This window comes from Pecten maximus, chromosome 5, assembly GCF_902652985.1.
Source record: "Pecten maximus chromosome 5, xPecMax1.1, whole genome shotgun sequence".
Lineage (NCBI taxonomy): Eukaryota > Metazoa > Mollusca > Bivalvia > Pectinida > Pectinidae > Pecten > Pecten maximus.
The window spans coordinates 1,743,141-1,770,119 of NC_047019.1; the positions used below are offsets into that span (position 1 = coordinate 1,743,141).

Sequence of the window (26,979 nt, forward strand, 5' to 3'; positions counted from 1 at the left end):
AGGATAAATACTAAAGGTCATACAGCGGCATTGTCTTCGGTTAATTAGTGTACATTGGTCCGTGAATTCTCTCACAGAAGCTAATAGCATGTCACCAAGCAGCAATCAAAGAGCCTTTAGGTATTCATCATTTCACCATTTACGTGGCCAGTTTGTTGATTTTTTTTTTCATATCCCGACGAGAACAAAACTGTCTTCTTATGTCCTGCCATTTTGTATCTATATACCACTTGCTTTTCCCCTTTCATCTTAACACAGCCTCTATGGGTGACCTTGGCACGTTGATATTTTATCGGTGTGTCGTGTTGTACAGCTTGTGTGTCATGGCTTGTCGTTATATACTCGGTATTGAAACTGTTTGCTATCTGGATTAAGATCTGATATTGATGTCCTCGGCTCATTCAATGTCACATGCTGCTATTACATGTGAGCGTCTTCTCCTTACTCTGTGACACAATAAGCAAGGCTATTTATAGATAAGATACATGTATAGATTTGCCTGCAACTCAAGATTGTAAACCTAATTAACGGTTAGTTATAGAAAACAATACCTGATATTGTAAACCTAATTAACGGTTAGTTATAGAAAACAATACCAGATATTGTAAACCTAATTAACGGTTAGTTATAGAAAACAATACCAGATATTGTAAACCTAATTAACGGTTAGTTATAGAAAACAATACCAGATATTGTAAACCTAATTAACGGTTAGTTATAGAAAACAATACCAGATATTGTAAACCTAATTAACGGTTAGTTATAGAAAACAATACCAGATATTGTAAACCTAATTAACGGTTAGTTATAGAAAACAATACCAGATATTGTAAACCTAATTAACGGTTAGTTATAGAAAACAATACCAGATATTGTAAACCTAATTAACGGTTAGTTATAGAAAACAATACCAGATATTGTAAACCTAATTAACGGTTAGTTATAGAAAACAATACATGATATTGTAAACCTAATCAACGGTTAGTTATAGACAAACAATACCTGATATTGTAAACCTAATTAACGTTAGTTATAGACAAACAATACCTGATATTGTAAACCTAATTAACGGTTAGTTATAGAAAACAATATCAGATATTGTAAACCTAGTTAACGGTTAGTTATGGAAAACAATACCAGATATTGTTAACCTAATTAACGGATAGTTATGGAAAACAATACCAGATATTGTAAACCTAATTAACGGCTAGTTATGGAAAACAATACTAGATATTGTAAACCTAATTAACGGTTAGTTATGGAAAACAATACTAGATATTGTAAACCTAATTAACGGTTAGTTATAGAAAACAATACCAGATATTGTAAACCTAATTAACGGTTAGTTATAGAAAACAACAGAAATGTTTACAGAAGTCCAACAGTAATGTTTACAGAAGTCCAACAGTAATGTTTACAGAAGTCCAACAGTAATGTTTACAGAAGTCCAACAGTAATGTTTACAGGAGTCCAACAGTAATGTTTACAGAAGTGCAACAGAAATGTTTACAGAAGTGCAACAGTAATGTTTACAGAAGTCCAACAGTAATGTTTACACAAGTCCAACAGTAATGTTTACACAAGTCCAACAGTAATATTTACAGAAGTGCAACAGTAATGTTTACAGAAGTCCAACAGTAATGTTTACAGGAGTCCAACAGTGATGTTTACAGGAGTCCAACAGTAATGTTTATAGTCTGCGATCGTAGATTATTATACAAACATCCACCAGCAGTTATACGATCTACATTCTCAAATTATTATCAAATTATTGTACAGCAGACACAACCGACATTATAAAGGACGTAAGTATCATGTTCCATGGCGTTATAACATTTTTACATTGATAATCAAGTTTCTCAATGATGACGTAATAACAGCATTTATGTAAATATCAAGGGACGTTTAAACAAAATAAACGCTGTGATTCACGGTGTATAGGCCACTGGTCGTATTACGGTTTTCAATAATGGCGAAGATTGAGTTTGATTCTATTTGGCTACTAGTAAGTGGTTACGAAGGTCCAGTCACACACGTTAGTAACATAGATTAACATCGACTTTGCTCATGATTCTTTTGTTGTTTTCAATAATGTCTTAACTTTCAGTTTTGTGTTTTAATACTCAGGGACGGATTCTAACCTCATTTCCATACATATTCATTTCACATTTTCCTTGTAGGTTATGTTCCTTCGTTCGTTCGTTTGTTTTTTTAGAGATTTTTCTTTCTTTTATGAATCATCAGCTTATCAATGGCAACTATTACAGAGTTCCGGAATAATATGATAAAAGAATTAATTTTGCTTTCGATAAAAAAAAATTCAGAAATGGATGTTATTGGTGGCATTACGGTCTAGTGGTAGGATACTGGTCTACGTCACCTAAGGGTCACTAGTTCGAGTCTGGGCGGGGGCGCTGTGTTGTATCCTTTAACAAGCTACCTTAGTCCATTGTGTTCCAGTCGACTCAGCTGTAAACGAGTACGTAGTAGGGCCGTGTAGGAAATGTGTGTTAGCTCTTAGCGCCGGAATGAAAGCACCGGCTGTGTGCTCCTCAGGGAGTTAAGACATTTGTTGGTTGTTAAAGGCTCAATTACTAGGGATAACAATTTGTGAACCGCTTTAATTTGTGACTGTTATGTTGCTGTAATATGGCGGTTTATAAAACTCCAAATTATTATCATTATCACAAGTTAATCAGGATAAATATTTATACATCTGTATATTACTGTTTCTAAACTGCCAAATGAAACTAAGAAAATATACCTTTGTTAGATAATTGTGTAGTTGGATTCTTATTTTTCTATTGTAACAAACAGCACGTAATGCTAACACTGTACAGATTTGGGGTTACTACATACTATATACTAATAAATCAACAACATTTATGCCTGTAAATAATCACTCTACTTGAAATACATCGATTAACATTAAGATATCTCAAAATAATATTCTTCTTATTGACGATTATATTGCGTTCAACACTATAACCATTCGTCCGACCCATATACATGTAAATAGTGTAGGATAGCCTTGGTTCGCTCAAGCATTCATTCCCGTTAACAGTGAATTTTAATTTTAGGAGCTATTAAAAGTACATTATATATGGATAACAGTGTTTAAAAAGTATTTTTTTGCAATGTTTACGTTTACTTGGGAAAAAAAGTTTCTACTGAAAAATGAAAAAAAGAAACCAATATGAAAGGAACAATATAGGGACATTTAAATGGAAATCAGCATAATATAGCTTTGTTTATTTTTTCAACAAAACCTAAATATAAAGCATTGAAATGCCCCTTTGTATCAACATGTAACTTGAAAGCAATGTCCAGCATATTTATACATTAAATATGACACAAGACAGTTTAGACACCCATTAAATATGATTCAAGACAGTTTAGACACCCATTAAACATGACACAAGACAGTTTAGACACCCATTAAACATGACACAAGACAGTTTAGACACCCATTAAACATGACACAAGACAGTTTAGACACCCATTCAACATGACACAAGACAGTTTAGACACCCATTCAACACGTTCATCCATTATCATACTATATCTTATACCAATCAAATCAATACCTGGATAACAAATGTTAACAACAGCCAAACAAAACATATATAGACAAAACAGGAACAAACACAGAAAAAACTTATTTAGGATTTAATAATATTTAAAAAAATATATTTAACAGTTTAAGAAAATTAGAAAATTTGATTATCAAGTTACAATTCTATGATTTTTTTAAAAAATTTATATTCACATTCTTTAGAATCTCCAGTCTTCTGCTTCTAAAACAACCTGTAATCTGGCTCCTTTACCTTAAAAAGAAGAAAAACTCTCAGTACCAGAATGACCTGACCTATCCTGTCTGATGGAAGTAATGCCTTCCTCAGTATCTCTCACCCAGCCTTCTCCTAGTCTCAGTATCTCTCACCCAGCCTTCTCCTAGTCTCAGTATCTCTCACCCAGCCCTCTCCTAGTCTCAGTAACTCTCACCCAGCCCTCTCCTAGTCTCAGTAACTCTCACCCAGCCCTCTCCTAGTCTCAGTAACTCTCACCCAGCCTTCTCCTAGTCTCAGTAACTCTCACCCAGCCCTCTCCTAGTCTCAGTAACTCTCACCCAGCCTTCTCCGTGTCTCAGTATCTCTCACCCAGCCTTCTCTAGTCTCAGTAACTCTCACCCAGCCTTCTCCTAGTCTCAGTGATGATAAGTCCGACCATCGCCTGAACGTCGTGAACACAGTTTTGAAAGTTATGTATTACAAACCGGCATTTATCATAGGTTCAGAGACTTTTCTAGCATGTCCAACACTTTGGGTAAGTATCAGTCTGGCACCAGGTTGTTAACAGGAGGTCGAGGATTAAACACCACACTGAGTAGTCTATAATGGATGGATGTTGTCCAATCGGGACTTATATCAACTGGTGGCAAAATTGATGAAAGCATCGACCTGTAACCACCAAAAGTTCTATATTTCAAACCCTCTACATGAAGGGAAAATAGATATTTGCACAATCAACTAAATATGCTGCATATGGATATTTTTTTCCCGTTTATCATGCCATCTACAAAGTCTCCTAGACTAGCAAGGTTCCAGTGTGTTTTGAAAAACCCTTATTCCTGAAAGACAGGCCGAGAAGCTGTCAGATTGAAAACCCTTTGGATACCTGTCCTTTTGGTTTGCCCGAGTGAGAGGATTTACCAACAGTGGAAGTCTTATGGGGTTCGCTGTCCGAGACCACGTTGTTTTCTAGTTCTCGTTGTCTACGAGACTTCCGCCCCGGTACACGTGTGTCTTGAATCAGCTCCGTTATTTCTACCAATCTCGCTAACATTTCGTCCAGTGCCGAAAAATGTTTCCGCCTGAGAATCGAGCCAAACATTCCTGCGACTCTCCAAATTCCTCAGCATCCTTTTTTTTTCGAGTCGAGGATCCCCCCCCCCCCCCCCCCTTCTTTTGAGACCTACCTTGTGTAGCCTCTGTAACAGTATTCCCCCGTGATATAGAAGTACAAGCTGACATTCTCAGCCCCACAAATTATTGCCTATAATCAAACCAACAAATACTTAGCTACAAAATACGTCCGAACTGCTTGACGCAGAAAATAAAACTGAGGAATAATGGCGGAGTTTGATCATGATTCGGGTTTCAGAGACGCCTTGATTTAGGCGAGATCGAACTGAGATAAGGGAGATGATGTCCTTAGGTATTTAGGTTGTTTAAAGTAAAAACCAAATGAAATGAAATGTAGAGATCTGAGATCGAACTCTCACAAATACAATCCTAAACTCTAACCACTTAGCTACGGAGGAACAATTTTTATCCCTAATTAAGAAAACTGGCATTCTCTTGTATCCCATGCATATTTCAATTTACGAATCCGTAAAATCTAGAAGTTCGTTAATTAAAGACAATTTAGTTCATTGTAATTCAATGGCACATTTGCTCAAATTCAAAAATCTTCTTCTCGTGACAAAGACATAGTAAAATAAAAAAAGGCCCCATACTCCAAGTAAAACTATTCGTCTTGAAAACTACCTTCTAACTATAATCTCAAGTATCTTAAGAGTATGAAATAGTAGCATGTTTATTATTAAAATACCTCCCTTTATGTAATAGCTGTGTATTATTATTCTTAAGGTCAAAACAAAATAAGTGTTTATACATATATAAAGTCAAAACCTATTGTGTGGTTTTGCTTGTTAGCATGACGTCATAGTTATTGTTCAGGTATTATTAGTTGTGTGACTTATAATTGTTTACCGATGCATCTTACCACAAAACAACTCTAACAGAAGGAAATTTCAGAATGTACAGCAAATTATTGAGAAACTATATGTCTTATGAAACATTTTGACAGATCTATCTTTATAGCCATCTAACAGTACCAAATATACAAAAATAATCAGCACCAATTTCTGCCTCCGCCAAATGAATACCGTAATATACATGACGGCCAATGGCCTATAACCAGTGTTAATCTATCTATTCCCTTTGGTGTTTGTTTTACGGGTATAAATTAAAAATAGATTCTTAATACAATAAATACAAACAACTTACGTCTGTACTACAGATCCAGTGACGATACAGAAATCAAAAGACGAGGTGGGACCAAAATGTCGATAGGTGGAATTTAACAGTTTCTTTTTATATTTATGATACTTGAGAACTGAAGGACCAATACCATGTGTCCGCCATTCGTATTCACTTCTGTCTGGGTGTTGACGTGAGTGGACAGCCGTTACAAGATTGATGCCTCATTCTGGAATGTGCTGTATATTTTATATTTGATATATATTATACATAGACATTGGCGGAATTCCTTCTTTAGACACTGATGACCGTAATGGCTGTCACACCTAAATACCATTATAATTACAAAGTAAACAACCCTCTGTAAGTCCCTTACAGCCTTTGTGATTGTCTACTGGTGGTATACTTTAGAGACCGCGACAAGTGGTCCTCATTCCGTAAAAAACGTTATTTCGTCTGGCTGCAGACTTTATCAGTTTGATAGCTGCAATATCTGACATATATAATCGAACACAATTATTTGTGCGTGAACCTACTAAATTGATTGAGAGCGAGTGAGCGTGCTATGCTGCAATGGAGTTCCGTATCAATACGATTAGTTCCACGTTAAACCTTTACATGTGATGCATGTCTCTAATATTAGTTTGTTTTCTATCGGTGTTAGATTGAAGAGCGTGTTCAGTCGAGGTCGATTACCAGTCACTTATAATGCCCATTGAGGTGACACAGTATGTAGCCAGGGACTCGATTGATTATTAAGTGACATCGAACATGAATTAAAGTATCGGTCGATATACAGTAAGGTGGTTCATAATCCAAACTGTCTTTGGTAATGAGAGGGCTGTCATATGTTGTATTTTCTCTTTTGAAACATGAGGCAAAAATAAGTTAGCTGCTATTTTGGGCGCTACAGACGTTATTGCCAGGAATTCAATGGACCTGGACTGAGTCGACCTCTGAAGGTAGGTTATGTACTTAGGAGTGTCCTACTATGTACAAATCACCTGGACTTTCACGAATTTCCGTTTATTCTTGATTAACTCCTATCTTACCTTGGATATTTGTGCTACGAGTAATTTTTTCTGCATTCGTCTCCATTTGATCTCATCTTATATCGATGTTCTGCAGATAGTTAATATTGCAATCTGGTAGTCTACACTGCAGTATGTAACTGTTTCTGGGTCTACACTGTTTCTGTGACAGACTACTGACGAGAAAACAACCTAACAGCACAAGGTTTGGGAACATGCAGGTTGATGAATAACATGAGGATTTTAATGTAGTCGATATCGTGATATGAAGTCGGACGTGTTCCATGCTTCACCCTAGTTCCCGTTTTATTGGTGATATACCTAGTGGTTCTGTTGTCTTCACCCTAGTTCTCGTTTTATTGGTGATATACCTAGTGGTTCTGTTGTCTTCACCCTAGTTCCCGTTTTATTGGTGATATACCTAGTGGTTCTGATGTCTTCACCCTAGTTCTCGTTTTATTGGTGATATACTTAGTGGTTCTGTTGTCTTCACCCTAGTTCTCGTTTTATTGGTGATATACCTAGTGGTTCTGTTGTCTTCACCCTAGTCCTCGTTTATTGGTGATATACCTAGTGGTTCTGTTGTCGTCACCCTAGTCCTCGTTTATTGGTGATATACCTAGTGGTTCTGTTGTCTTCACCCTAGTTCTCGTTTTATTGGTGATATACCTAGTGGTTCTGTTGTCTTCACCCTAGTTCTCGTTTTATTGGTGATATACTTAGTGGTTCTGTTGTCTTCACCCTAGTTCTCGTTTTATTGGTGATATACCTAGTGGTTCTGTTGTATTCACCCTAGTTCTCGTTTATTGGTGATATACCTAGTGGTTCTGTTGTCTTCACCCTAGTTCTCGTTTTATTGGTGATATACTTAGTGGTTCTGTTGTCTTCACCCTAGTTCTCGTTTTATTGGTGATATACCCAGTGGTTCTGCTGTCTTCACCCTAGTCCTCGTTTTATTCGTGATATACCGAGTGGTTCTGTTGTCTTCACCCTAGTCCTCGTTTTATTGGTGATATACTTAGTGGTTCTGTTGTCTTCACCCTAGGTCTCGTTTTATTGGTGATATACCGAGTGGTTCTGTTGTCTTCACCCTAGTCCTCGTTTTATTGGTGATATACCTAGTGGTTCTGTTGTCTTCACCCTAGTCCTCGTTTTATTGGTGATATACCTAGTGGTTCTGTTGTCTTCACCGTAGTTCTCGTTTATTGGTGATATACCTAGTGGTTCTGTTGTCTTCACCCTAGTCCTCGTTTATTGGTGACATACCTAGTGGTTCTGTTGTCTTCACCCTAGTCCTCGTTTTATTGGTGATATACCTAGTGGTTCTGTTGTCTTCACCCTAGTTCTCGTTTATTGGTGATATACCTAGTGGTTCTGTTGTCTTCACCCTAGTTCTCGTTTATTGGTGATATACCTAGTGGTTCTGTTGTCTTCACCCTAGTTCTCGTTTATTGGTGATATACCTAGTGGTTCTGTTGTCTTCACCCTAGTTCTCGTTTATTGGTGACATACCTAGTGGTTCTGTTGTCTTCACCCTAGTCCTCGTTTATTGGTGATATACCCAGTGGTTCTGTTGTCTTCACCCTAGTTCTCGTTTTATTGGTGATATACTTAGTGGTTCTGTTGTCTTCACCCTAGTTCTCGTTTTATTGGTGATATACTTAGTGGTTCTGTTGTATTCACCCTAGTTCTCGTTTTATTGGTGATATACCTAGTGGTTCTGTTGTCTTCACCCTAGTCCTCGTTTTATTGGTGATATACCTAATGGTTCTGTTGTCTTCACCCTAGTTCTCGTTTATTGGTGATATACCTAGTGGTTCTGTTGTCTTCACCCTAGTCCTCGTTTTATTGGTGATATACCTAGTGATTCTGTTGTCTTCACCCTAGTTCTCGTTTTATTGGTGATATACCTAGTGGTTCTGTTGTCTTCACCCTAGTCCTCGTTTATTGGTGATATACCTAGTGGTTCTGTTGTCTTCACCCTAGTTCTCGTTTTATTGGTGATATACCTAGTGGTTCTGTTGTCTTCACCCTAGTCCTCGTTTTATTGGTGACATACCTAGTGGTTCTGTTGTCTTCACCCTAGTTCTCGTTTATTGGTGATATACCTAATGGTTCTGTTGTCTTCACCCTAGTTCTCGTTTATTGGTGATATACCTAGTGGTTCTGTTGTCTTCACCCTAGTTCTCGTTTTATTGGTGATATACCTAGTGGTTCTGTTGTCTTCACCCTAGTTCTCGTTTTATTGGTGATATACCTAGTGGTTCTGTTGTCTTCACCCTAGTTCTCGTTTTATTGGTGATATACCTATAGTTGTTCTGTTGTATTCACCCTAGTTCTCGTTTTATTGGTGATATACCTAGTGGTTCTGTTGTCTTCACCCTAGTTCTCGTTTTATTGGTGATATACCTATAGTTGTTCTGTTGTATTCACCCTAGTTCTCGTTTTATTGGTGATATACTTAGTGGTTCTGTTGTCTTCACCCTAGTTCTCGTTTTATTGGTGATATACCTAATGGTTCTGTTGTCTTCACCCTAGTTCTCGTTTATTGGTGATATACCTAGTGGTTCTGTTGTATTCACCCTAGTTCTCGTTTTATTGGTGATATACTTAGTGGTTCTGTTGTCTTCACCCTAGTTCTCGTTTTATTGGTGATATACCTAATGGTTCTGTTGTCTTCACCCTAGTTCTCGTTTTATTGGTGATATTCCTAGTGGTTCTGTTGTCTTCACCCTAGTCCTCGTTTTATTGGTGATATTCCTAGTGGTTCTGTTGTCTTCACCCTAGTTCTCGTTTTATTGGTGATATACCTAGTGGTTCTGTTGTCTTCACCCTAGTTCTCGTTTTATTGGTGATATACCTAGTGGTTCTGTTGTCTTCACCCTAGTACTCGTTTATTGGTGATATACCTAGTGGTTCTGTTGTCTTCACCCTAGTTCTCGTTTTATTGATGATATACCTAGTGGTTCTGTTGTCTTCACCCTAGTTCTCGTTTTATTGGTGATATACCTAATGGTTCTGTTGTCTTCACCCTAGTCCTCGTTTTATTGGTGATATACCTAGTGGTTCTGTTGTCTTCACCCTAGTCCTCGTTTTATTGGTGATATACCTAATGGTTCTGTTGTCTTCACCCTAGTCCTCGTTTTATTGGTGATATACCTAGTGGTTCTGTTGTCTTCACACTAGTCCTCGTTTATTGGTGATATACCTAGTGGTTCTGTTGTCTTCACCCTAGTCCTCGTTTATTGGTGATATACCTAGTGGTTCTGTTGTCTTCACCCTAGTTCTCGTTTTATTGGTGATATACCGAGTGGTTCTGTTGTCTTCACCCTAGTCCTCGTTTTATTGGTGATATACCTAGTGGTTCTGTTGTCTTCACCCTAGTTCTCGTTTATTGGTGATATACCTAGTGGTTCTGTTGTCTTCACCCTAGTCCTCGTTTATTGGTGATATACCTAGTGGTTCTGTTGTCTTCACCCTAGTTCTCGTTTATTGGTGATATACCTAGTGGTTCTGTTGTCTTCACCCTAGTTCTCGTTTATTGGTGATATACCTAGTGGTTCTGTTGTCTTCACCCTAGTCCTCGTTTATTGGTGATATACCTAGTGGTTCTGTTGTCTTCACCCTAGTTCTCGTTTATTGGTGATATACCTAGTGGTTCTGTTGTCTTCACCCTAGTTCTCGTTTTATTGGTGATATACCTAGTGGTTCTGTTGTCTTCACCCTAGTTCTCGTTTTATTGGTGATATACCTATAGTGGTTCTGTTGTCTTCACCCTAGTTCTCGTTTATTGGTGATATACCTAGTTTGTTCTGTTGTCTTCACCCTAGTCCTCGTTTTATTGGTGATATACCTAGTTTGTTCTGTTGTCTTCACCCTAGTTCTCGTTTTATTGGTGATATACCTATAGTGGTTCTGTTGTCTTCACCCTAGTTCTTGTTTATTGGTGATATACCTAGTGGTTCTGTTGTCTTCACCCTAGTTCTCGTTTTATTGGGGACATACCTAGTGGTTCTGTTGTCTTCACCCTAGTTCTCGTTTATTGGTGATATACCTAGTGGTTCTGTTGTCTTCACCCTAGTTCTCGTTTTATTGGTGATATACCTAGTGGTTCTGTTGTCTTCACCCTAGTTCTCGTTTTATTGGTGATATAACTAGTGGTTCTGTTGTCTTCACCCTAGTCCTCGTTTTATTGGTGATATACCTAGTGGTTCTGTTGTATTCACCCTAGTCCTCGTTTTACTGGTGATATACCTAGTAGTTCTGTTGTCTTCACCCTAGTCCTCGTTTATTGGTGACATACCTAGTGGTTCTGTTGTCTTCACCCTAGTTCTCGTTTTATTGGTGATATACCTAGTGGTTCTGTTGTCTTCACCCTAGTCCTCGTTTATTGGTGACATACCTAGTGGTTCTGTTGTCTTCACCCTAGTCCTCGTTTTATTGGTGACATACCTAGTGGTTCTGTTGTCTTCACCCTAGTTCTCGTTTATTGGTGATATACCTAGTGGTTCTGTTGTCTTCATCCAAGTCCTCGTTTTATTGGTGATATACCTAGTGGTTCTGTTGTCTTCACCCTAGTCCTCGTTTTATTGGTGATATACCTAGTGGTTCTGTTGTCTTCACCCTAGTCCTCGTTTTACTGGTGATATACCTAGTAGTTCTGTTGTCTTCACCCTAGTTCTCGTTTATTGGTGATATACCTAGTGGTTCTGTTGTCTTCATCCAAGTCCTCGTTTTATTGGTGATATACCTAGTGGTTCTGTTGTCTTCACCCTAGTCCTCGTTTTATTGGTGATATACCTAGTGGTTCTGTTGTCTTCACCCTAGTCCTCGTTTTATTGGTGATATACCTATAGTGGTTCTGTTGTCGTCACCCTAGTCCTCGTTTATTGGTGATATACCTATAGTGGTTCTGTTGTCTTCACCCTAGTTCTCGTTTATTGGTGATATACCTAGTGGTTCTGTTGTCTTCACCCTAGTCCTCGTTTTATTGGTGATATACCTAGTGGTTCTGTTGTCTTCACCCTAGTTCTCGTTTATTGGTGATATACCTAGTGGTTCTGTTGTCTTCACCCTAGTTCTCGTTTATTGGTGATATACCTAGTGGTTCTGTTGTCTTCACCCTAGTTCTCGTTTTATTGGTGATATACCCAGTGGTTCTGTTGTCTTCACCCTAGTTCTCGTTTTATTGGTGATATACCTAGTGGTTCTGTTGTCTTCACCCTAGTCCTCGTTTATTGGTGATATACCTAGTGGTTCTGTTGTCTTCACCCTAGTTCTCGTTTTATTGGTGATATACCCAGTGGTTCTGTTGTCTTCACCCTAGTCCTCGTTTTATTGGTGATATACCTAGTGGTTCTGTTGTCTTCACCCTAGTCCTCGTTTTATTGGTGATATAACTAGTGGTTCTGTTGTCTTCACCCTAGTTCTCGTTTTATTGGTGATATAGGCCTACCTAGTGGTTCTGTTGTCTTCACCCTAGTTCTCGTTTTATTGGTGATATACCTAGTGGTTCTGTTGTCTTCACCCCAGTCCTCGTTTTATTGGTGATATACCTAGTGGTTCTGTTGTCTTCACCCTGGTCCTCGTTTTATTGGTAATATACCTAGTGGTTCTGTTGTCTTCACCCTAGTCCTCGTTTTATTGGTGATATACCTAGTGGTTCTGTTGTCTTCACCCTAGTTCTCGTTTTATTGGTGATATACCTAGTGGTTCTGTTGTCTTCACCCTAGTTCTCGTTTTATTGGTGATATACCTAGTGGTTCTGTTGTCTTCACCCTAGTTCTCGTTTTATTGGTGATATACCTATAGTTGTTCTGTTGTCTTCACCCTAGTTCTCGTTTTATTGGTGACATACCTAGTGGTTCTGTTGTCTTCACACTAGTCCTCGTTTATTGGTGATATACCTAGTGGTTCTGTTGTCTTCACCCTAGTCCTCGTTTTATTGGTGATATACCTAGTGGTTCTGTTGTCTTCACCCTAGTCCTCGTTTTATTGGTGATATACCTAGTGGTTCTGTTGTCTTCACCCTAGTCCTCGTTTTATTGGTGATATACCTAGTGGTTCTGTTGTCTTCACCCTAGTTCTCGTTTTATTGGTGATATACCTAGTGGTTCTGTTGTCTTCACCCTAGTACTCGTTTTATTGGTGACATACCTAGTGGTTCTGTTGTCTTCACACTAGTCCTCGTTTATTGGTGATATACCTAGTGATTCTGTTGTCTTCACACTAGTCCTCGTTTTATTGGTGATATACCTAGTGGTTCTGTTGTCTTCACCCTAGTTCTCGTTTATTGGTGATATACCTAGTGGTTCTGTTGTCTTCACCCTAGTTCTCGTTTTATTGGTGATATACCTAGTGGTTCTGTTGTCTTCACCCTAGTTCTCGTTTTATTGGTGATATACCTAGTGGTTCTGTTGTCTTCACCCTAATTCTCATTTTATTTGTGATATACTTAGTGGTTCTGTTGTCTTCACCCTAGTTCTCGTTTAATTGGTGATATACCTAGTGGTTCTGTTGTCTTCACCCTAGTCCTCGTTTTATTGGTGATATACCTAGTGGTTCTGATGTCTTCACCCTAGTTCTCGTTTTATTGGTGATATACCTAGTGGTTCTGTTGTCTTCACCCTAGTTCTCGTTTTATTGGTGATATACCTAGTGGTTCTGTTGTCTTCACCCTAGTCCTCGTTTTATTGGTGATATACCTAGTGGTTCTGTTGTCTTCACCCTAGTTCTCGTTTAATTGGTGATGTACCTAGTGGTTCTGTTGTCTTCACCCTAGTTCTCGTTTAATTGGTGATATACCTAGTGGTTCTGTTGTCTTCACCCTAGTTCTCGTTTTATTGGTGACATACCTAGTGGTTCTGTTGTCTTCACCCTAGTCCTCGTTTTATTGGTGATATACCTAGTGGTTCTGTTGTCTTCACCCTAGTTCTCGTTTATTGGTGATATACCTAGTGGTTCTGTTGTCTTCACCCTAGTTCTCGTTTTATTGGTGATATACCTAGTGGTTCTGTTGTCTTCACCCTAGTTCTCGTTTATTGGTGATATACCTAGTGGTTCTGTTGTCTTCACCCTAGTTCTCGTTTATTGGTGATATACCTAGTGGTTCTGTTGTCTTCACCCTAGTTCTCGTTTATTGGTGATATACCTAGTGGTTCTGTTGTCTTCACCCTAGTTCTCGTTTTATTGGTGATATACCTAGTGGTTCTGTTGTCTTCACCCTAGTTCTCGTTTTATTGGTGATATACCTAGTGGTTCTGTTGTCTTCACCCTAGTTCTCGTTTTATTGGTGATATACCTAGTGGTTCTGTTGTCTTCACCCTAGTTCTCGTTTATTGGTGATATACCTAGTGGTTCTGTTGTCTTCACCCTTGTCCTCGTTTATTGGTGATATACCTAGTGGTTCTGTTGTCTTCACCCTAGTTCTCGTTTATTGGTGATATACCTAGTTGTTCTGTTGTCTTCACCCTAGTTCTCGTTTTATTGGTGATATACCTAGTGGTTCTGTTGTCTTCACCCTAGTTCTCTTTTTATTGGTGATATACCTAGTGGTTCTGTTGTCTTCACCCTAGTCCTCGTTTATTGGTGATATACCTAGTGGTTCTGTTGTCTTCACCCTAGTTCTCGTTTATTGGTGATATACCTAGTGGTTCTGTTGTCGTCACCCTAGTTCTCGTTTTATTGGTGATATACCTAGTGGTTCTGTTGTCTTCACCCTAGTTCTCGTTTTATTGGTGACATACCTAGTGGTTCTGTTGTCTTCACCCTAGTCCTCGTTTTATTGGTAATATACCTAGTGGTTCTGTTGTCTTCACCCTAGTCCTCGTTTATTGGTGATATACTTAGTGGTTCTGTTGTCTTCACCCTAGTCCTCGTTTTATTGGTGATATACCTAGTGGTTCTGTTGTCTTCATCCAAGTCCTCGTTTATTGGTGATATACCTAGTGGTTCTGTTGTCTTCATCCAAGTCCTCGTTTTATTGGTGATATACCTAGTGGTTCTGTTGTCTTCACCCTAGTCCTCGTTTATTGGTGATATACCTAGTGGTTCTGTTGTCTTCATCCAAGTCCTCGTTTATTGGTGATATACCTATAGTTGTTCTGTTGTCTTCACCCTAGTCCTCGTTTATTGGTGATATACCTAGTGGTTCTGTTGTCTTCACCCTAGTCCTCGTTTATTGGTGATATACCTAGTGGTTCTGTTGTCTTCACCCTAGTCCTCGTTTATTGGTGATATACCTAGTGGTTCTGTTGTCTTCACCCCAGTTCTCGTTTTATTGGTGATATACCTAGTGGTTCTGTTGTCTTCACCCTAGTTCTCGTTTTATTGGTGATATACCTAGTGGTTCTGTTGTCTTCACCCTAGTTCTCGTTTTATTGGTGATATACCTAGTGGTTCTGTTGTCTTCACCCTAGTTCCCGTTTTAAGAATGTTACCTTGGTTCGGATAGCGGCTGTTATCGAGGAAGCAAAAGGACGCTTATTCAATTGGAACACCTGGTCTTTTTTCACACGAGTAGTATATTACATAGTTCAGTAAGCCTAAGCGATATGTGGCAATTCCATGTTCTCAAAGCGTCTACTGAATATTCTTAATATGTGTACAAGGGGCAATTGATCAAGACAAATATAGTTATAATCATCAATGTTTTGCATTTAAGAATTGAAGGAAGAAGCACATTGATTTCGAAAACTCCATCAGCATTTAAGTTGATTCGATTACTTTGAGTTGAAAATGTTAAGGAATTGTGTTCTCTGGGTAGATATAAATATTAAGCTTATCAATTAATAGATAACAACTAAACCAATTGTATAAAGTAACAAAAGAATCGAAAATACACGACGACAGTAACCGAATGGCCTTTAACACTACGTCATTACCACTTACGAGAACACAAAATATGCTAATTCATGACCGCCGAACCACACAGTAATTAGGTTGGGAAAATTATGATGACATTTCCCCCGGCAATATTCGTCTACCTCCAATGTTATAACATTAAAGTATGTTCTCATGGCTCTTACAATGCATACTTCAAAATATCTATTGATTTGATTCGGAAAATGTTCCCTTTGAAACAATTCTGATAAAATATATGTCGCGTTGTTTTCCAGAAAAAAACGTGAAACGTGAGCAATCGGAATCGGAACCGACCTCGCGATAAAGGAAACTTTTAAATCTGAAATGTATGTTGTCTCATTCCCTACATTTTCTCTTTTCAGGGCAGAATTTGAGTAGATGTATAAAACGTTACGACATGTTATCAATATAAAAATAATTTTATAATTGCGCCCAAGGATATCGAAACCCTTATACATAAAACATAACAAAATGTAATAATAAAAAATAGAGCGAACATTTGGTTTTTCAAAAGTACCACAGAAATCATATCAAGGGATATGACACTAGAAATCGGCACACATTTCTCCACCAGTGCCAAACGACATTGTTTTATTTTATAAGCGGTATCAAACATTGCCAAAACGTCTGATACAGGAAAAATGCAAAAATACGAGCCATGCTTCAACTCAATAGCTGCCAGTTTATTGAATCACACCCTGATTTATCATCATCAAAACTTCAGCACCTCCTTGTTTTCCTTCCTAGTGTGGAAGTCTGTTGGTGTCATTTACAATATCTTTGATGTGATAATCACGATATTCCAATCATTCTCATCAATTTCCGTAACCCAAACGATTTTTCGAGGGATGATTGAAGGTGGAGCATGACAATTGTACTCCCTATAGCACGCCAGCATAAACTTTGGTACTGCCGTGTCACAAACTTATTATATCACCAAATATTATATCACGAAATCCTAAAATAGTATATATTTATTATATTTATGTCAATAAGTTGATATCAATAAATGACTGCTGACTAAGCCAAAGTCATGAGGACATAAAGATAAAACTGTTGAAACTCAAAAGCTTAGAACCTTAAAAAAAACAAAAAAAAACATGCTTCAGTTTCATAATAGTTTGAACAATATCCAATTTTGCTAGCATACCCATGGCTTAACGGGTTCTCGTATTACAGGCAATAGGTCATGTCTGGTTACAGCTAATTCAGATAACAGTATTATTATTTTTTTTTTACAAAAGGCTGTCAATTTTGGAACTATGCTATTTGTCAAAATAAAATCAAGACATGACATCCTGATAATGTTAAGGTGACCCTGACACTCGTCGTAAAATGGATGTGTCCTTTTCGGACACAATCCTGCCTCAGTAGATTATAGACAGAATGATAGAATGATTATAGATTTCTGAAACGTCAACTGGTTATTGTGTTCTTCACGTCCAGGAGTCAAATGTCGTGTCCATCTTTATCTAAAGCAATTTCATTCAAAACAAAAATATATCAAATAACATCAAATAAAATAATTCGTGTTAAGTTAGAATTATTTTGTGTGAATTGATGGCAAAGAAAACACAATTTACGGAAATGAAACGGTATCTATTTTTTCTGGCGTATTTATATTTAACTAATGTATTACGTGGAAAATCAGCACGTGAAACGATGTGTTCATGTTGTATTCATAGTGTTTTCATGTTCAAATGTTTGTTGTTTTACTCAGAAATTCACGAGTGTACAATTATGTATCCATTCACGGTCTTACGGAGATCACAATCAGCTCTGCACCTGAGCAATGTAATTAATCACAATGAATCAATGAAACCGCTTCTGACGAGACACGTGACCACAGACAAGAGTCACCTATCGTGAGGACAGTCATGTGACCACAGACAAAAGTCACCTTTCGTGAGGACAGTCACGTGACCACAGACAAGATTCACCTATCGTGAGGACAGCCATATGCGCGCCTGATCTGGAGATCTGACCTTTACCATAGTTACCTGAAGCGAGGCCCTGGTCGGCACCTTACTGCGCGGCCTGGGCTACCATGTATGCTGGCCCATCATGTGAAGCTTTAAAAAATAACAAAAATAAAAGATAAACATCCATCCGTCCATACTCGTATAGATTATATCTAACAATCTATAAAGTGTCTATAAATCAAATTTACATAAAACACTTATTCTCTCAATGCTCATATGTTAATACAAATAGCTTATATTCTAAGGTCCGTGATACAATTCTACATCAAATATAGCTGACATAAGATATCGCTAACGCCATACTGCTACGATACTAACGGGCTTCCATAGAATTTTCATCAGCGTGCAATCACATCAGTTCAAGTGTACCAATCTAATTAAAATTAAGTGTTCATTAACGTATACTCAGAGCGGAAGAACAGTTGGATTTTAAACATAAGAGCAGAATTAGACAAATTAGGATTATCTTATCTTTGGAACAATATAACATGCAATGATAGGAAAGCTTATAAAATTATTGAAAATAGATTTTACGACGTTTATCGTCAAGAACTTTTATCAAACATACAAGCAATTCCAAAGGGTTTTCTATACCGACATCTTATCGATAATTTTACACTACAATTTTATTTAACTAAACCTATTAGTAGTTCTTACCAAAAGAATATAGCACGTATTAGACTTAGTTCACACAATTTAAATATTGAACAAGGACGGTATAGAAACCGTCCTAGAGATCATAGGATATGTGAAGTATGCAATTCTAATGATGTTGAGGATGAATTTCATTTTCTTCTAAGGTGTAACTGTTATACTGATTTAAGGCAAAAGTACATTAAGTCATATTATTACAGACGTCCCAGTGTTTTTAAGTTGATCCTTCTATTAAATACCCGGAATATTGGAGAATTAAATAAGTTAGGCAAATATATATCTTTGTGTTTTAAGCGCCGAAATAATTATATCTAATTTTGCCTCAAGATAGGTTGATACAAACATATCAGACCTGTACTTTTATTTAAATTTTATATCAGTTTAAAAGACATGTCGAATGGTTGAGATTGTATAATTATAGGATAAAAGGTATATATCAGTGTACTTCCTGTCTACGAATCAGTGGTCCTTATAAAGCTAATATGTAAAATCGTATATGTATATACTTAAAGTAAGGATTGGCACTATTTACCGTTTCTATAGTACTAGTATACTATATGATGCTTGTATTATCAATGAAACATATTGTATACTATATTACTTTATTATGCATTTATGATAAATGTATATGAATATTATCTATACTTAATAAATATGTCAGCGTTCATATAGATTTTATCCTGGGGCTTATATCGAGGATTTGTATGAAGAATTTCTTTTAAAAAATCCTGAAAATTTTGTGGTCAACGTAGTGAATGTTAAAATATCAGTGCACGAATTTAAGTAAATGTAATACATTGTGCTATTTTTTAATGATATACCATGTAATGTGTTCTTCTATATCAAGATATATATATTCTTGATTGATATAATGATATGATTGTCCATCGCTATCTGTACTATTGTATTATTGTGTATGTATATGTCTACTCTCCAATGTGTCCATCACTATCTGTACTATTGTATTATTGTGTATGTATATGTCTACTCTCCAATGTGTCCATCACTATCTGTACTATTGTATTATTATATATGTATATGTCTACTCTCCAATGTGTCTCGTAACACAAGGAAATAAAATAATCTGAATCTATAGTAATTGGTCAAATTCAACATAAATTTATGCGGGAAATTTGACCCCTGGCGTGACCTCCAATAGGAAGTTGTTAGCTGTTCATTCGGAGTTTATGGAGCAGATAATGAACATCTAATTTTAATTAGATAACAAGTATACAAGTAGTCTGTCACTCACGGCTTCCATACGTAATTTTTATGAACAAAACCACGTTACTAATTGTATTGAACAGCTTTACAACAGCTGAACTACTAATAGATTAGCTGATATAAGATGTACGACTAATAATTCTTATTTTATCGATTAATATAAGGGTTGATGTAAACTTGGAACAAGGTAAATATGACAATAAATAACCGTGCAAAACAACAAATTACGACGGAAAGTATGAACATGACATGTTAACAGTTAGAACTCAATGATGATACTAGTTTTTGTTTGGGGGACATGATGACAGTTAGAACTCAATGATGATACAAGTTTTTGTTTGAGGACATGGTAATAGTTAGAACTCAATGATGATACAAGTTTTTGTTTGAGGACATGGTAACAGTTAGAACTCAATGATGATACAAGTTTTTGTTTGGGGACATGATAACAGTTAGAACTCAATGATGATACAAGTTTTTGTTTGGGGACATGATAACAGTTAGAACTCAATGATGATACAAGTTTTTGTTTGGGGGACATGATGACAGTTAGAACTCAATGATGATACAAGTTTTTGTTTGGGGACATGGTAACAGTTAGAACTCAATGATGATACAAGTTTTTGTTTGAGGACATGATGACAGTTAGAACTCAATGATGATACAAGTTTTTGTTTGGGGGACATGATGACAGTTAGAACTCAATGATGATACAAGTTTTTGTTTGGGGGACATGATAACAGTTAGAACTCAATGATGATACAAGTTTTTGTTTGGGGGACATGATAACAGGTACAAACTCAATGATGATACAAGTTTTTGTTTGGGGGACATAATAACAGGTAAGAGCTCAAAAACGATACAGATTTTTCAGTGTCCCTTTTAAATATCAACTGTTTCTTCGAATACAAATCTATCTTTACTTACATAATTATACGGGTTTGCGCGTGATCAAAGGCCATAGTTACTAGCTTACCCATGTCTTAGCAGGTCATAGTTCATTTGCATTTAAAATGTTGGTTGTACAATTAAGACCCCCCTACTAATTTATTAGAAAGCACGTGAAATCATTGGACAATGCAGTTCGTAAGGAGTACTGATGTACAAACTGTACACTGTCAATAACGAATGTGTGACGTGATCAGAAAGTAAACAAACAGTTGGTTTCGTGGTACATTGTCGCTGGTTCGCTTAACAATAGATGGTTTTTCATGTGCGTCGCGTTTTAAGTTTGTACTTTAACAGTACATGAGACATGGCTAACAAACTCTGCCGACAGACACATTGTTTACACCGATCCATGAATAGGTGTCGGCCATGTTGGCGGTGGGTCAATTTCAACACAACGTAATTGGTTGCTTATGGAAAGGTTACGGTTATTTCTGTGTCATTATGACGTCATCATATAACTGGAGACTAAGACTACTATCGATAAAACGCCATTTTTTCTTGTTAGTACGTTATGTTGCTAATGAAGGTGGAATACTTTTTTGTGGTATCGGCCCCACTACCGGGATATAACAGCCGTCATGTTAGTCCAATCAAGGAGGGGATTCCAGGCTATTTGATCACCCTCAGGCGGATTGGAATTAATCCTTATAACCGTGTCTTATCGATCCGGGTTAATTAGTGTGGTTACCAGATCAACATGGACAGATCATTTCAATTACACGATTTCACAGTGAACAGGCGAAGGAATATGTTGACCCTGAAACCTAATTATGGAGGTTTACAGATTGGTATTTTACAATACCAGTACCGGTCTATAAAGATGGTTTAACTATGTGTTCTCGGTTTTATAGGTGACGTCTAGACTTTTGACCAGTAATTTTTACATACTATAGCAGGTTAATAGTCGTCCAGGTGCAGGGGGCCGAGGTGGTCGAGTGGTTAAGGTGTCCCGACACTTTATCACTAGCCCTCCACCTCTGGGTTGCGAGTTCGAAACCTACGTGGGGCAATTGCCAGGTACTGACCGTAGGTCGGTGGTTTTTCTCCGGGTACTCCTTAATCAATTGTGAACCTGAATTTAATAGGTGCGGGGGAAATAACACTTTTATTGTCCCTCAAAACAATAACTATTTCCCTCGGCTTCGCCCTGGAAAATAGTTCACGGAAACGAGAACAATACAAGTGTTATTTTCAGAAATACCAATACAATAGCTGTTTTATTTCATCCGGAATTAAATTAGTCCGCCTCTCTTACCAGTGTTTATATATCCTTAAGTTCTACCAGAGCCTGATGTTGTCCCCGAACATATACAGTGTTTATATATCCTCCAGTGTTCCCAGGGCCTGATGATGTCCCCGAACATATACAGCGTTTATATATCCTCCAGTGTTCCCAGGGCCTGATGTTGTCCCCGAACATATACAGTGTTTATATATCCTCCAGTGTCCCCAGGGCCTGATGTTGTCCCCGAACATATACAGTGTTTATATATCCTTCAGTGTTCCCAGGGCCTGATGTTGTCCCCCAACATATACAGTGTTTATATATCCCCCAGTGTTCCCAGGGCCTGATGTTGTCCCCGAAAATATACAGTGTTTATATATCCCCCAGTGTTCCCAGGGCCTGATGTTGTCCCCGATCATATACAGTGTTTATATATCCTCCAGTGTTCCCAGGGCCTGATGTTGTCCCCGAACATATACAGTGTTTATATATCCTCCAGTGTCCCCAGGGCCTGATGTTTTCCCCGAACATATACAGTGTTTATATATCCTCCAGTGTTCCCAGGGCCTGATGTTGTCCCCGAACATATACAGTGTTTATATATCCTCCAGTGTTCCCAGGGCCTGATGTTGTCCCCGATCATATACAGTGTTTTATATCCTCCAGTGTTCCCAGGGCCTGATGTTGTCCCCGAACATATACAGTGTTTATATATCCTCCAGTGGTCCCAGGGCCTGATGTTGTCCCCGAACATATACAGTGTTTATATATCCTCCAGTGTTCCCAGGGCCTGGTGTTGTCCCCGAACATATACAGTGTTTATATATCCTCCAGTGTCCCAAGGGCCTGATGTTGTCCCCGAACATATACAATGTTTATATATCCTCCAGTGTTCCCAGGGCCTGATGTTGTCCCCGAACATATACAGTGTTTATATATCCTCCAGTGTTCCCAGGGCCTGATGTTGTCCCCGAACATATAGAGTGTTTATATATCCTCCAGTGTTCCCAGGGCCTGATGTTGTCCCCGAACATATAGAGTGTTTATATATCCTCCAGTGTTCCCAGGGCCTGATGTTGTCCCCGATCATAGTCTTTCACTACAATGTATGTTGACTGCCGTTTTATTATTTGTTGTGTGTTAGCGCTGTCTTTTCAGAAACGATCATCTTCAACGCCTCTTCATCCAGATTATCGAATCTTGTAGATGAAGCCATTTCCTGAAATGTGCATGTAGCAATCATTTGAACGATTTTCAAGGGAAAGTGGTAGAGACAATCCGAATGGATATGACAAATGCATTGTCCAATCAGAGTTACAAAAACAAAACAAACAAAAAAATCTACAAGTTTAAATACGGGTTAAATAGATCATTATGGGTTAATAGCACATTTATGAAAAATCAGGAATGGTATAATAATGTAAAATAAGGAAATGTATGATAATGTAAAATAAGGAAAGATATAATAGTGTAAAATAAGGAAAGGTATAATAATATAAAATAAGGAAAGGTATAATAATGTCAAACAAGGAAAGGTATAATAATGTAAAATAAGGAAAGGTTTAATATTGTAAAATAAGGAAAAGTATGATGATGTAAAATAAGGAAAGGTATAATAATGTAAAATAAGGAAAGGTGTAATAATGGAAAATAAGGAAAGGTATAATAATGTAAAATAAGGAAAGGTATGATAATGTAAAATAAGGAAAGGTATAATAATGTAAAATAAGGAAAGGTATAATAATGTAAAATAAGGAAAGGTATGATAATGTAAAATAAGGAAAGGTATGATAATGTAAAATAAGGAAAGGTATAATAATGTAAAAGAAGGAAAGGTATAATAATGTAAAATAAGGAAAGGTATGATAATGTAAAATAAGGAAATGTATAATAATGTAAATAAGGAAAGGTATAATAATGTAAAATAAGGAAAGGTATGATAATGTAAAATAAGGAAAGGTATGATAATGTAAAATAATGAAAGGTATGATAATGTAAAATAAGGAAAGGTATGATAATGTAAAATAAGGAAAGGTGTAATAATGGAAAATAAGGAAAGGTATAATAATGTAAATAAGGAAAGGTATGATAATGTAAAATAAGGAAAGGTATAATAATGTAAAATAAGGAAAGGTATGATAATGTAAAATAAGGAAAGGTATGATAATGTAAAATAAGGAAAGGTATGATAATGTAAAATAAGGAAAGGTATAATAATGTAAAAGAAGGAAAGGTATAATAATGTAAAATAAGGAAAGGTATGATAATGTAAAATAAGGAAATGTATAATAATGTAAAATAAGGAAAGGTATAATAATGTAAAATAAGGAAAGGTATGATAATGTAAAATAAGGAAAGGTATGATAATGTAAAATAATGAAAGGTATGATAATGTAAAATAAGGAAAGGTATGATAATGTAAAATAAGGAAAGGTATAATAATGTAAAATAAGGATGAGCAACTAGAGTATAGTTTCCCCCCGGGGTTGTCTGTAAACTCGGCCGGTCTGCTCCTGTCACCCTCGGCCCGGTCTGCCTCCTGTCCCCTCCGGCCAGGTCTGCTCCATGTCCCCTCCGGCCGGTTTCCTGTCCCCTCCGCCGGTCTCTCCTGTCCCTCCGGCCCGGTCTCTCCTGTCCCCTCCGAGATGTCCCGTCCTCCTTGTCCCCTCCGGCCCGGTCTGCTCTGTCCCCTACGGCACGGTATGATACTGTAATCCCCGGAAGGTCTGACTCCTGTCCCCTAGGCCAGCGTCTACTCTGTCCGCCGCCGGCAAGGTCTCCTCCTGTACCCTCCGGCCCGGTCTGCCTGTCCCCTCCGGACATGTCTCCTACTGTACACCCTACGGCCCGGTATCCTACACTGTCCACTCACGGACCCGGTCTGTCGTCCCCTCCGGCCCGGTCTGCTCCATGTCACTCACTGCCCGGTCTGCTCAAGTATTAATAATGTAAAATAAGGAAAGGTATGATAATGTAAAATAAGGAAAGGTATAATAATGTAAAATAAGGAAAGGTATGATAATGTAAAAGAAGGAAATGTACAGATATTGTCCATATCGTAAGTATGCTACCGTAATAAGCATCCACTTACACATTCTAACTTAATGTATTGATTGACACAAAGTGTGTGTGCTTTATTAGTTTGTACCAAGGTTTGATTCATTTTTGTGTTTTTGGATTATCGCCTCGTGAGCAGCCAGGGTTATTTTGAGCGGTGTCTCCTTGTAGTAGTTGGTGAATACCTCACTGAACAACATACGGGAGCCAGTCGTATGTCATCCTGAGCAACTAGAGTATAGTATCTCACTCAAAGTCATAACCACGACAGCACAGACCCACCCTTTTAATCTTACCTTGATCCTTTAGTGTAAGATCTAGGCCGAGCCATAGAGAAAATATATCGAGCGCTGGAGATAACTGATAAAGAAAACAACATTGTTAATGTCCTAAATGTACCACCGTCCTTAATGTACCACCGTCCTTAATGTACCACCGTCCTTAATGTACCACCGTCCTTAATGTACCACCGTCCTTAATGTACCACCGTACTAAATGTACCACCGTACTAAATGTACCACCGTCCTTAATGTACCACCGTACTAAATGTACCACCGTCCTTAATGTACCACCGTCCTTAATGTACCACCATCCTAAATGTACCACCGTCCTTAATGTACCACCATCCTAAATTTACCACCGTCCTAAATGTACCACCGTCCTTAATGTACCACCGTACTAAATGTACCACCGTACTAAATGTACCACCGTCCTTAATGTACCACCGTACTAAATGTACCACCGTCCTTAATGTACCACCGTCCTTAATGTACCACCGTCCTAAATGTACCACCGTCCTAAATGTACCACCGTACTAAATGTACCACCGTCCTAAATGTACCACCGTCATAAATGTACCCCCGTAATTAATGTACCCCCGTACTAAATATACCACCGTCTTAAGTAAACCACAACAGTATTTCTAAACTGTAAGTTCCTGTCCTAATCATCAAGGAAAAATCTTAATCGTTAAATATCATTTCAGACAGGACGTATGATGTGTGTAAGCCAATCGTCGTCACAGGATGGGATGTGACGTCAGTAAGAGTGTTGAGGTAAATGACGTCATTGGTGGTGAGGACGAGGCGGCCGATTTCTCCGACAACCAGATAGACACTATACGAAGCACGTGGCCGATCCTGGCACGCGACATGCCTGGGATCGGAGAGAAGGTCTTCCTGAGGATATTCCTGGAGGAACCGAGGATCAAAGGCGTCTTTAAGAATTTCTCGTAAGTATTTATTGGGGTAGTAACAAGTGAAATCACAATAGGATTCACCTCGTCTGTGTACCAGTTATTATAACACAGCGATCCCGACTGTCTTTGTTCGTATAAAAACATCCTCGGAACAGCCAAGCTCACACGAGAGGTGCACAAATAAAGGCAGAGGAGTCAGACAAGAAAGGAACACGCACATGCTCAACGTGTTGCTATGGGGACAGCATTTACTGACTGCTTGTCGTTAGCGCCGTCCATTTGTGGCTGCCCCGAGATGATCGCGGGTTTTTGTCTTTTACTTTAGAATCATTGTCATTTTCTGTGCTTTATTTTCTCCTATCATAGTCTCGTTTCACTCGTTCTCATATGACCAGAGTGTTTACGAAGACATTATCCCGAAATTCCAATACAGCAACGTCTCCCGGCTGATGTACGGGTCAGACTTAATCAGATGCAGTGTCAGTGGGGACTTGATGAGAGGCAGTGTCAGTGCATCTCCGCTAGTCAATGCTACTGATTGCGTTGCATTCCATGAACCCTTGGCAGAAATAGGTGTCAATTCTGGCCCTCTAGTGGAGATTCGAAATTACCATCCTTTAACCATGAAATTTTCGACCAATCAAAACTAGCGTTACCGATTTACTTTATCGGTGAATGTAAAACGCGATTTGATTGCATGCCCTGAGATTCCAGGGTACGACGGTTTCAACACGACTATATCCGTCAAGGG

General features: G+C 38.0%; 1 protein-coding gene across 2 annotated transcripts in view; it reads left to right on the forward strand.

Annotated features, from left to right (window-relative positions):
* Nucleotides 1-26,979, forward strand: part of LOC117326814 (globin C, coelomic-like) — a 68,878-nt gene that overhangs the window by 38,247 nt on the left and 3,652 nt on the right. The window contains exons 1-2 of one of the 2 annotated variants that reach the window (XM_033883550.1): nucleotides 6,874-7,006; nucleotides 26,016-26,261. In XM_033883550.1, coding sequence (XP_033739441.1) covers nucleotides 26,056-26,261 — 206 coding nt within the window. In that variant the 5' untranslated portion in view covers nucleotides 6,874-7,006; nucleotides 26,016-26,055. Of the gene's footprint in view, nucleotides 1-6,873; nucleotides 7,007-26,015; nucleotides 26,262-26,979 lie in introns of those variants that run through there. The other variant, XM_033883548.1, reaches the window with a different exon arrangement.